Raw genomic sequence first — 13,017 nt, 5'->3', positions numbered from 1 at the left:
ACAGTAAATATATGTCCCTTAGAAATACTTAATATGGTAATCTCTTAAAGCCAATTAGTCAATCAAAACTGACTAATTTATACATGGAAAAGTCTTGTGGAATTTTGAATTCAGTGGCATTTCTTCTAGATTGTGATGCTTGTAAATGAGAATCCTCTGCTGGCAGAAGAAGCAGCTCTGAATAAATGTTACAAAGTAATGGATTTGATTTGTGAAAAGTGTATGAAACAAAGAGACATGAATGAAGTATTGGCTATGAAAATGCATTACATCAGCTGTATCTTTCAAAAATGTATTAGTTTCTTAAAAGATGGAGAGAATAAAATGGACACTTTGATCAAAAGGTACTGTTTTTACAATGTTGCATATAAAATACACTCAGATTGTTAAGATCTTACTATTAGAAGCCTGGTTATAAATTTTAAAATGAAACATTTTAGTAGCAACTGTTATTATTGATTACATTTAGTCTGTAAAAAACAAACTGTATTACTGCTTCATGAGTGTCTTAGATAGATTGATTAGTTCTGTACTCTTAAAAATGTTTTGTTATACCCAATTTATAGGTGAGGAATCAGAGATTTGGAGAAGTTAAATAGAGTGTACTCTTGTATACTTGGCACAGTTTAGGAGATTTCCCAGGTCTTCCCACGGCCTCCCTGTTGGCCTAGGGGTTAAGTCTCAGTGAGCACTACGACTTTGATGGGCCACTGTGGTGGTGGCCTGAGTTCAATACCTGGCCAGGGAGCTGACCCACATGGTGAGCAGACCTCTCCTATCTCACCTACTGTTCCTCCCCTCAACAGTGTATTTCAGTAGATCTGCCTGTTCTGTTTTTCTCTCTGTCTCTAGTGAATCTTCTTCATCCCCGTATATGTGGCCTATTCACCAATTCTTGTATGCATAAATAAAGTAAATAAAAATCTTACAATTAAGGAATAATTTTATACTGTGCATTCGGTGCTGTTTAGAAGTCAGTATATTTGTTACTGTGCCCAGGAGTCATGTGTTAACCTTGTTCTCTGACCACCAGGGATCAAATTCTCCTTTAGTTTTACTGAGAAAAGTGAACTAAGTTAGAAGGGTGTGACTTGATGGGAGTTTTTATTGTACAAATAACTGACATGGTAATGAGTAACTAGCTAATTCAATAAACATTTAATGTTTTAGGGCAGGGATCACTTTTGTAAATATATCCAAGGGCCCCTACTTGACAAGGCCTAGCTTAATGTGCAGGTAAGCAGCGATTAGAACTGATTCTATCATGTTTGGAAGAGACAATAAAAATTTGAAGTAGCAAACAAGAAACTACTAAAAATTCATGGGGTCAGCTGGGAGGAAATGCTTAATGATTCAACTCCAGTAACATTTTAAAAAATACCTTTCAGCTTGTTAAAAGGCCGAGCTCCTGATGGCTTTCCAGTCTATCAAGAAAAGATCATTAGAGAAAGCATCAGAAAATTTCCATACTGTGAAGCTACACTCCTCCAGCAGCTGGTGCGAAGCATTGCTCCTGTTGAAATTGTAAGGCTCCTTATAACTAAGTTAACTCTTTTAGTATGACCTAGTGACCATATTTTGTATAATAAAAGGCAAGTTTTCTTCAACATTTATTTTTGAATTTTTTCAAGAATAAATGTGGAAATAGGCTTGCACATTTAACTCTATCTGGTTTGTCTATTATTGTTCTCATGATCCTATTCTTGCATTTACATAGCTTGTGAGTTAAACAGTATTTCCCTATGTTGGAAAGTAGTTGGATACAGTGGAAGTTTTTATTTTAAGTACTTCTGTGAAACTTGTAAGGTGGGGTATATGTCCATTATAATGCATAAAGACATGTACACTTGCAGCTTATGAAAACTTGGTACACAACCCTACACTTGATTGTGTATGTTGATCATCAGGCAGAGAGAAAGTAGAGATGAGGTATGGGAAGGCTCTTTATATGTCCCGATAAACATTCTGAAAGGGTATCCCAGCTTCTTATATTCTACCTTAATGCTTTTTATTATAAATCCTCCAAACTTAAAAAATTTCTATTTGTACTTGCCAGCTATGGGAAAGAAATTGGTTAATTTTATCATCTGTTGTTTAAATTACTCACTTTTTGTTACATATTTATTTAAATGGCATTTCACAAGACACTCCTTACTTTCCTTATTTTGAGTAGGTTTCTGTTCACCTAAGTTACACCAGTCATACTTTACACATGGCAACCCAGACATCTAGTCTGTTAGGCAAAAAGTCCATCCTGGTGCCCTTCATGGCTTCCTTCTTCCCTCTGCAAATTCTTGTTTTTCTCACCCTTCTCTGCACTGTTATATACATCTATCCATTCTAATTGCAAAAAAACAAGATTAGAAAGGAGTTCTAGGTGTCCCCTTTTACATTAAGATTTCATCTATTTATAACATGCGATAAACAAACAAAAGAGACCTGAGCAGGTAAGATGAGTTCGTGAAATTCATGCATTGATTTATGCATGAGTGTGCCACAGGATTTCACAGAGATTTTTTTTATCCATACTTGGTAATAAATTTAGTTATTTGGAATTTAATTTGAGAAAAAGTAAAGTTAGAAAAATAGGAGGGAGACTTTTCAATTATGAATCAGTTTTGGCTGCTTATATCAAACTCCAAATAGGCATGAATTAAATAGGTAAAGGTCTGTTTATTCATATCTACTCAGGCCCAAAGTTAGGCAGACTGTATCTGACTTAGTGACTTGAAAATGGATTGGGGAGCCAAATATTTACCCATTTTCCCCTCTTTAGCTATATAGATGATCACATGTGTGACCTCATGATTCCTTCACATCTCATTTTTCCTCTGGGCTCACATTCGTGGCCTAAACTAGCAAAAGAAGAAAGCATATGCTCTCCCAGAAAACTGTCATCTGAGCCATTTCATCACTCTGAATTGCACATGACCTCTGTGAAATGCATGTTTTGGGTGGCTGCTTTGAACAAAATCATACTTCTGTTGAAAGGAAGTTGGAGGAATCACTCTCAGAGAAGCAGCTAGCAGTACCTACTGTGGAGCGTGCCCAGCACTAAATGGGTAGCTGATTTCCTACTTCAAGAGCGAAAGCAAAAAAAAATTAAATAATAACAGACCAGAGTATTATAAAATAAAGTGAAAGCAGGTCAGTCTAAGGATCAACAGTTCATTTTAGTGTTGTAATAGAATAATGTAGAATTCTAGAGTAAACATTAATGGTTAGCCTAATGATCAGAACCATTGAGAAAAGGTTTCTTAATAAAGATAAGGTTATATGGAATGCATTTTAGGAAAATTTCTTTAAAATATTTTTTGCTAAGAGTTGTATTTTATTGTCTGGAAAATTATATGAAAGGCACATGGTTGTAAATATCCCATACAGCCACTGTTTTACTGCTAACAGGTTTCATTATACCTCAAGTTTGTAGGTGTCTGACACAATCCTAACCTTTTCCATAACATGGCTGTTCTCAAGGCTGGCTGCCATGAGGAGCATCTGTGGTACCTCTTGTCAATGCTGATGCCTGTCCCCTCCTGCAGAGATTTGATGGCTCTGCCTGTCACAGAGCTCAGTGGGAAGGCTGAGGCAGGACTCTTTTTTTATTTTATAACAGTTTATTTTTACATCATTTTGGACATTTTTTTTTCCATCTCAATTGTAATCCTCACAGGTTTCCCATCACCAAGTCACCCATGTGCCATCACCATAATCCTGTGCACTTCCCTCCCCAACCCCCCGTTTTTGATCCCATTCCCCACTCCACCCCCGCAAAATGTCTCTGGTATATGGTTGTTCATTATTTTTGTTATTTTCTTGCCTGGTCCATTATACTCAGGCAGGACTCTTTTTAAGAAATATTGCTTCAGTGTTATAACAGAGTATTAAAGAGGTTTGCTCTATCAATTAACAGTTTATCTTCTGGTATCAGTCAACAGTATATATTTCTCTGCTAGATGGCTACTTAACACTCTGATTTCATAGCATATTTTGAACAGATTATCCTGTTTTGTTTTCATCTGAATATGTTGCTATGGAAAGAGCTCTGGTGCTTATTAGGTCTTTTTTTAATTTAATTTTTATTTATCCATGCAAGAATTAAGGTATAGGCCAGAGATGGGGGGGCAGGGTGTGTGAGAGAATTCACCAGAGACAAAGTGGAGAGCAGAACAGGCAGATTGACTGAAATACCCTTGAAATACACTGCTGAGGGGAGCAGCAGGCAAGACAGGAGATATCTGCTGCACCATGTGGGTTATCCCTGAACAAGGATAGAACCCATGTCCCAGTGGCTGGTGATAACTTGATAGAGCTGAAACTTCCCTGCACTACCAGGGAAGCCTTTATTAGATAATTATTAAAGAAAGTAAATGACAAAATTATGTAACAACAAAGAGCGTTTCCCAACAGTGACAAGAAAGGTTCCTTATGGATACTCAGCTAAACCATCAATTTTTTTGCTGAAGCAGTATTTCATATTAACAGTCATGCACCTAGCATGTTCCATAGAATATGTGTTTTGTCTTCATGTCAATTCTCAGAAGAAAATCTCACTCTGAGTTCACTATCCTGTGTCTAAATCTTTGTGGGTTTATTAAATAATCCTAACTGAAAAACATTTCTTATTCCAGAATGAAACTAATTTTTTCTCTTTGAATATTTGGATCTTGGACTTAACCTTCCTTATACTTCGCTTAGGAAAGATATACTTAAGAGTACTTGTCATAGATCAAATGTTTGTCATCATCTCTACCTACCTGGATGATCTGGTCTCATGTATCATTTTCTAAATAGCATTATTCATAGGGTGTTATTTTTGTAGTTTTTCCATGGTGACTTCAGAGTATTTTTTTCTCTTCATATCCACTCTAGGGATCTGATCCGACAGCATTCTCTGTGCTTACCCAAGCGATCACCGGTCAGGTGGGTTTTGTGGATGTTGAGTTTTGCACTACGTGTGGAGAAAAGGGAGCAAGTAAAAGATGCTCAGTGTGCAAAATGGTAAGAATGAAGTTCTTTCGGTTCATTGCCATCTGGTTTAGATTTCATCTAAGTTGATCATTGAGTTTCTGTAAATTTAACTGTTGGCATGTTTTCTAATAACCCTGATTATTAGAAAATTTATGTTGATTATATTAGATATAAAGTATTAACATCTAGTAAGTTAAAAGTAATTTCAGAAGAAAACTATAGGAAAAATATTGTTCTGCCAGACTCCCAGACTTCCCCAGCTTCTTTGTGAAGCACCTCAAAGGAAAAGACAACAAATGTAAGAATGAGTGAATATGAGAAAATAACAGAAAATTATCCATATAGGACTAATAACAGATATGATAACCTAGGATAGAAAAAGTCATATGTATACAGTACTAAATCTTACAGTGCTGATTTCATCTGCAGTCTCTTTATCAAATCTCCCCTGAGAAACTATAATTCCCTTCTGACTATCACCAATCTTTCATCTCTCTAGACTGCACTACCCACTTCTACCAGAATATCTTTGTAATAGGCATATCTGATTGTGTTCTTCTCTTACTCAGATATAACTCACATTCCCACATTCATGCTTAATCTTATTAACTTTGCCCTCTAGGTGATGCTAATTTCCTATTTTTGATTTTGAAATTCTTCAACATATTAATAAACTCATTACAATCTGCTGTAACTTTTTTCTACAATTTTATCTCCTTTAATGACTTACTTTTCTGACCCTGGGTTTCTTTATATGTGAAATGGGGCTAAATTTCTGAGAATTGAAGCCATCTATATCAATTAATGGTGGCTATGTATAAAATACCATTATCAAAGCTGCAGTTGTTGTTCCTCCCATGTTTGTGATAGGCTGGGCTCATCCAAGGCATTTTGATTTTCAATGCTCTGGCTCTTACCCTTTGAATCAGTAACCAGGCTGATTCCATTCTCCTGGTAATAGCAGTGGAGTAGGTGGGAAAGTACAAACACATGAGGCCTCTTCGGTGTAGCTTTGAAATTGCCATGCTGACTCGTGTGTTGGCAAAACCAGCCCCATGACTAAGCTGAAATTCTCCTTTCCTTTATATAGTAAAAATAACTGAAATCACATAGGAAAGTATATGAATGAAAGGAAAAGTGAGGAATTGGGGCCAGTAGTATAGTCAACAGTACCATTTATGTCTAAGGGCTTGCATAGCACAGTTTTTGGTTTATGTTGAAAAACATACAAGTTTATACAAGTTTGCCATCCTTGTAAATGTTATTCACTTAACCGCACTTGCATTTTTGTACAAGACTTTCCTTCCACTTGATATGCATCATTTCTGTTTCATCTATTGACTCCCTCTAGCTAGAGTGAGTCACTGCTTCTTCCTCTGTGCTTCCACTGGTGTTAATATCCTGGGCTGTGTTTAAGTTATGGTGTTGGGTACCACCCTCTTCCCCTCCCATCACTTCTTGACCTTTCTCAGCCCTGTCTTTCCCTGGGAGAACTGTATTTTCTTTGTCATTGTACTGTGCAAAGTTTTGGTACAGAGCACGCTCCTAAATCATCTTTCCAGTCTTTGGCAAACCATTTGTTATATACCCATTATTAATTTTAATTATATGCTAAAACTTCAAATATAAATCAATAAATATTTATACATCATGGTTTTAAACTATAGAAAACTTAGCATCCTTACAGCAAGAATTCGTAGTTGTAAAATCATGTAGTCACAGGCCTTCAAATAAAAATAAGCCTATAATTGCTTTCAGGTAATGTATTGTGATCAGACCTGCCAGAAAACACACTGGTTTGCACATAAGAAAATCTGTAAGAATCTCAAGGACATTTATGAAAAACAACAACTGGAGGCTGCTAAGGAAAAGCGTGAAGAAGAGAACAGTATGTACATAAAAGCCGAGTTCATGTCACTTCCTAGTGGGGCGAGGATGGGAGTGATAGCAACGCAGGGCGCACAGGAACTGAATGTTCTCTGGAGAATGAGGAAACTTGGAAGCAATCAACATAAAGATCACATAGAAATGCAAATGTCTCCCTAATTTCAGTCGTTGGTCACCTTAAATGTCACTGAAAAAGCAAAGAAATACAATTCTGAGAAATATGTTTGTACCACACTCTGACTCACAAGACTACCCTGGAACAATGGAATTCTTTTTTTTTTTATTTTTAATAATATTTATTTTTACATCATTTTGTGCATTTTTTTTAATCTCAGTTATAATCCTCAATTGCTTCCCATCAGCAAATCACCCATGTGCCATCACCATAGTCAAGTGTATTTACCTCCCCACACTGTTTTTGATCCCATTCCCCATTTTACCCCCATAACATGTCTGGTATATAGCTATTCATTATTATTATTTTCTCGCCTGGTCCATTATACTCTTGCTATGAGTAAAACCATCTGGTATTTTTCCTTTCCTTTCTGGCTTATTTCACTAAGCATGATCTTTTCCAGCTCCATCCATATTGCTGCAAAAGGCATGTGTTTATTTTATTTTAATTTTTTTGGTTGGTGAGTAATATTCCAACACAATGGGATTCTTAATGAGTATTCACTTATGTTTTGCTTACAGAGTATTTTAAAGTATTTGAAATGGAAACAATTAAATTTCCTCTAGTAGGTACCCAAATTTTTCAGGTTGGAAGACTATTAAATTTCTAAATTCGGTTACTAAATTCTAGAATAAATGTGTACAGTACAGATCTCATACAGGTTACATTTCTACAAGTGTCAAAGCAGTGAGTTCCATATTTTTTTTTCCTCTTTCCTTCATAAGTTACATAAAGTACTGTTTTTCTTCAGAAACAGTGAGTTTCTTCTGCAATAATCCACATATTGGAAAAGGGAGCCAACCTTACTCCAATACTCAATCCCAGAGAAAGCCGTACGTTTTAGGAAAGTGTGTGTTATTTGAAAATGTTGCCCAGGTTACTGTAAAATGAGCTGCTTCCACCTCCACCTGAAGGAACCATATCCTTGTTAGCACTTGGATGGGAAATACTATTAGTCGGATCAAATGATTTATACATTAAAGTTGTGCAAAGTTTACTATGTATAAATAAAGTGTTTAAATAGGCTTTTTGATTGCCAAATCTTTTCCTGTCTTCTTAACCAGGCTTCTATGTGTGTTCAAGACAGTAAATTACAACTGATCATGAAACACTGAGAGGACTGGATTGTCTGTAGATAAGAGAACTTATGCTTGTTAAAACATCTGCAGATGCCACACACTATTTTAAATGTAACAAACAAATGCAGAACAGATTTCCACAAACAGAAGATGGGTTTTGTTTCCCCCATTATATAGATCAGGAAACAACCTTGTATAGGTGATGACCTACCCAAGTACAGCAAGTTAATTAAAGATAAAGTTGTAGTTAAATGCAGATTTTTGTCAGCTCCCAGACAGCATTCCTGGTTTCAAGACCTGACTTGGTGCCAGGGGTCTGAATTCAAATGCCTGTTCTGCTGCATTACTATAGCTGTGAAGCTAATCACAGTGATGAAACCCTTCTCTTCTTAGTTTCCCCATGTTCAAAATCACAGTAAGACAACCTACCTGATGGTATTTTGAAGGTTAAATAATAAACATAAAGCACTGAGAAGAATATCTGGTGCACGGTGGAAACAAAATGTCTATTTTCTTTTTATCAGATGGCAAACTTGATGTCAATTCTAACTGTGTTAATGAGGAGCAGCCAGAGGCTGAGACAGCAGTCTCCCAAGAGGATTCCCATTGCAAAGATTCTCTGGAAGGGGAACAAGAATCTCTTCAGGGTGCTGCTGTGCTGGAAGGTCTGCAGGATGCTCCCACAGGCCCACAGGCACCTGAGGAGTAACCAAGCGCCAGCAGATGGCCCTCACCTTGTCAGGTAGCTGGAGAACTCATATGACTGTGTCCTTATTGCCTAGTAACACTGCATGGCACCCTGGCAGAATTTCACATTTCACAGAATAAATGCTTTCAAGCAAAGCTCTGTATAAATCACCCTAATTTCCTAGTGATTTCTGTCCTGTAATTGGATAGGTATTCCTAGGGAAATTTTTTTATTTCAAAATATAAAAGAAACATTTCATTGCTTTTCTGAGATCAGATTCCTAGCAGTTGTTCTCAAAAAAAAAAAAAAAAACTTTAAAAGGAAATACAGGGTCTAGAGACAAAAGAGTAAGCAGAATAGGTATAGGAGAGGAGCCTTTTGGGAAGGAAAATTTTCCTAGCCACAGAAATGGGTAGTTAAAAGAATTCTGTGTTATATGTGAGTAAATGTATATAAATAGCATTCATAGTAGTGATGTTCTGTTTATTAGGAAGCAGTGAAATGAAGAAAAGCTGTATGTTAAAGGTAAAGCATCTTTGCCATAGTCCAGCTATAATTTTCTGTAAAAATTATCCTGAACTTTCTAAATTCTGTCTAGTTCCCACACTGATGTTTTATCTAAAGTATTTATACCTCAGAAATGCTAAATCCCTCAGAAAGAACTAAAGCATAGCCAGAATTATTGCAGCATGTGCATTAAAATGATGTTTTGTGAAATTTTTGATTAAATAGTGGCTAAACATACTGTGTCTACAATTCCTGTAAATCTAATTCATGTGCCATATTCCACTTGAAAGGCTCACTTCTATCTTCCTGTAAGCTTTTCAGTGACTCTTCCTGTTAAGAAAGATTTATAACCATCATTTACAGATGTTCTGGCATCCAGTTTTAATGTACACAGTGTTTAAACAGAGCTAGAGTATAATATCTGAAGAATGCTGTGTTCCAAAGTACCTGGTCTTGATTGTAAAATAAATTTTGCCTATGTTATAAGCAGCTCATACCTTGTTTTTATAGTGTATTGCTGTCAGTGGGTTGTATACTAGGGAAATATTAGAGAACTTAACAAATTACTGGAAACTTAACCAACATTGAAGGACAAAGTAACAATTTTATAATTATTTTAATACATACAGTTGTGAATCAAAATGACAGGAGTTCTTACCATACTTTATCAAATTTACATCTTGCTGGTTCACCTCTTCCTTTCACTCAGTTCCCTCTTATTCTCAATACATGCATCTACAGATCCTTTATCATGCTACTTTATGAAGACTTCGTTTAGTAAATTCAATAGCATGTTAATAGTTGAATAAGGAATTTACAGATTTTGTCCATAGTTCTAAATCATAACACGTCTCCATCTAAGTTCCTGGTTTTTTATGTAGTGAAATCATCCTCCTAGACCACCATCTCCCACAGTTGTCTCTGAATTTTAGTTATTTTTTGTGTTTATGTTATTTTGCATGCTGTGTACTATTTTATAGTATTATAATGTGTTTGGCTACCATGGAGGGTTGTGAAAAAGCAGCAGAAAATAGGAAAATCAATAGATGGGATATGTAGAGGAAATTTCCCCATGACTGAGATGAATGTAATATAAATCAGAATTCTAACACAGCAATAACTGTCATGAGGCAACGAGGTCTTCAGATATTTATCCAGGAAGGGGGTGGGTGTAAAAATGGAGTTTAAGATGGAGTTTAAGAGAAAATGAAATTGGTTCTCATTATGATCACTTCCTTTGTTATAGTGTAAAATTTAGGCCTTTCTTCCATTGTAATACTACAAAAGTATCTAAATCCCAATTACTCTCTTTTCTGCCATGCTGAATTATTTTACATATGCTATCAAAAATTTTTTCTCAAACAAAAATAAGATCTAAAGGATTAGAATATAGTCTTACTTTCCCAATACATATTATACTTAGTGCTGGTGCAGCAGAATATTAAGTTTGTCAGTGAGTTTATTAGGAAATTGGATTCATACCTTTAGATTCAGCAGATAATAGAATTGGAAGTTATTACATATCTGAACTATTTAATATTCACAGCACCTCTACGGATTACTTTATTTTTATTCCCATAGCACAGATGAGGAAGTTGTAGTTTAAACAGGTCAACTAACTTCCCAGAAGTGCAGCAGTGGGACTCTGAAGTCTGGAATTTCTCCTTCATTGTACGGAGTATATTACTATCACGGTCCCATCTCTGCAGACATAATATAGTTATGAGAACTTTGATGTAAAATCAGTATTTTACAGGATGTAGTGCATATTCTTGGTCCTTAAAAAGGTGGCTGATTTTAGTCGATCCTCCCATATGAGTAATAGTATTGGACACTAAAGTAGATATTCCCAGTGGTTTTATCTTTTCAGGATCCCATCTCCCCTGATACTAGAGTAAATCGGTTCCCCTCATAAGTGGAAAACTACACCTCTTCCAGTTTAGGTAGTTGTGTTTGTTGCTAGTAGTAATGATCTGCTTCATGGCCACTAGGCCAATTAAAGTGCTTCCCAGGACCTGAAGAGGGGAGATTTTGTTTCTCCCTCGAGACTTCTATTCAAAACATAAATACATCTAAATAAAACTCAAAGCACAGTGAGGGCATATAATTTAAATCATTGAGATTCATATGCTCAGAACAATATAAAATGGAAGTTTTGAATTAGACTGTAGTTATTTTGGTTGTAAAGGAAACCACCAGCATTAGGTGTTTTGCATCTCTACAACATTTATTTGGGAAAACATACATGCTTGAAATTATACAGAGATTAGCACATACTGAGGTAAACTAATAATATTAAATTTTTCTTTGCATAGATGAAAGAAACCTAAGATCTTATTTTAGTAAAAAACTAATTTCTTCTTTTCATGATTATTTCAGGAGATGATTTTTTTCCCCAAGAAAGGTAGCTGTGATGTAGTTCAGAGAACTAGTTTTCTGTATCCTCAAAGGACAAAGTTCTAGTTTTACAAGTTAGATGAAGGCTGCTTTTTAAATGGTGATCATAATTTTTGTAGAATAAATCAACATAATTGACCAATTACTAACTAACTTATAAACTCATGCAAAAATTTTCGACTCAGAATGATGAAATGTGAATGAAATAATATCAGAAGAAACCATGAGGGAGTTCTGAATGATTTTGGCATGATGGAGGCCTTCCTAAATAAATTAAACTTACAAACTACAAAGGGAACCACATCCAGTTAAGTATAAAAAAGAATCTAGGAAAATAAGCACCTGAATACTTCTCCTGGGAAGATGGACTAGACATAATTTTTTTCCCTAATCTTTTCATAAATAAAACTAAAAATCCTGAATATTGCATAGTAAAACATCAGAATCTCTCTAAGACAGAGGAAAAAAGGCAGAAGAATGGTACTTGGTTTCTTCTCTGGGTTTTCACTTTGCCTCATATGACCTAAAGTTGGAGCTGAAAAAGCTAGCAACATGCAAACACCAAAGCTACAGAAAAAAATAAGACACAGCAAAAGGCTGCCAGTCAGCTGGCTTCTCTGGACTTTAGACTCAAGACTGTAACATCAACTCATACCTGAACTTCTAGCCCAGCACACCCTTCACATTTGGTCTTGGCAGCTTTCTTGTTCTCTCCATATATATATCCACTTGCTCTGTTTTTCTGGAATCCGAATATATCATGTTCCTTCATTTGGGCTGCTATAAGAAATAGCATAAACTTGGGTGGTTTGAACAATTAATATTTGTTTCTCACCCTTCAGAGGTTAGAAGTTGGTGACCAGGGCACCAGGATGGTGGAGTTCTTGGTGTGCTCTCTGCTTGCTTTGTCCTCACATGGCAGAAAGAAGACAAACTACCCCTAAGGCCCCTTATCAGGCTACTAATGCCCTCCATGATCTTGTTAACTCCCCAAAGCCTGACCACCAAGTACCATCACATTGGAGTTAGATTTCATATTCAGTCTGTAACTCCCAAGTTTAGTACTTTCGAGACGCAAATTTTTTCACAATGAGAGCAACTGTTAGCCAGTTTATTCTGAGTACCTACTTTGAGAAAGCTTCTCTACCTAACACTTTACAACAGAATCCTCAGACTGAGATAATCTCTTTTAAGTAAGAGGAAATAAAAGTGAAAGGTTAACTATTTTGTCCAAGTAATACAACTAGTAAGTGGAGGAGGTAAGATAGGTATTTTTTTCCAGAACCCTAGCTTTTCATACTCTGTAGACCAGC

The 13,017-nt window shown here is 36.0% G+C and overlaps 1 protein-coding gene across 1 annotated transcript in view; it reads left to right on the top strand.

Annotated features, from left to right (window-relative positions):
* ANKMY2 (ankyrin repeat and MYND domain containing 2) overlaps positions 1-9,790 on the top strand; it is a 32,248-nt gene extending 22,458 nt beyond the window's left edge. Inside the window, exons 6-10 of the mRNA XM_004677122.2 lie at positions 130-344; positions 1,389-1,524; positions 4,873-5,001; positions 6,730-6,859; positions 8,637-9,790. Of these exons, the coding sequence (XP_004677179.1) occupies positions 130-344; positions 1,389-1,524; positions 4,873-5,001; positions 6,730-6,859; positions 8,637-8,821 (795 nt within the window). The 3' untranslated portion in view covers positions 8,822-9,790. The remainder of the gene's footprint in view (positions 1-129; positions 345-1,388; positions 1,525-4,872; positions 5,002-6,729; positions 6,860-8,636) is intronic.
* Positions 9,791-13,017: the final 3,227 nt, after the last annotated feature.

Source organism: Condylura cristata, unplaced genomic scaffold, assembly GCF_000260355.1.
Source record: "Condylura cristata isolate star-nosed mole 26May11 unplaced genomic scaffold, ConCri1.0 scaffold00005, whole genome shotgun sequence".
Lineage (NCBI taxonomy): Eukaryota > Metazoa > Chordata > Mammalia > Eulipotyphla > Talpidae > Condylura > Condylura cristata.
The sequence above is the reverse complement of the archived record's forward strand: the minus strand, read 5'-3'. Positions and strand labels throughout refer to the sequence as shown.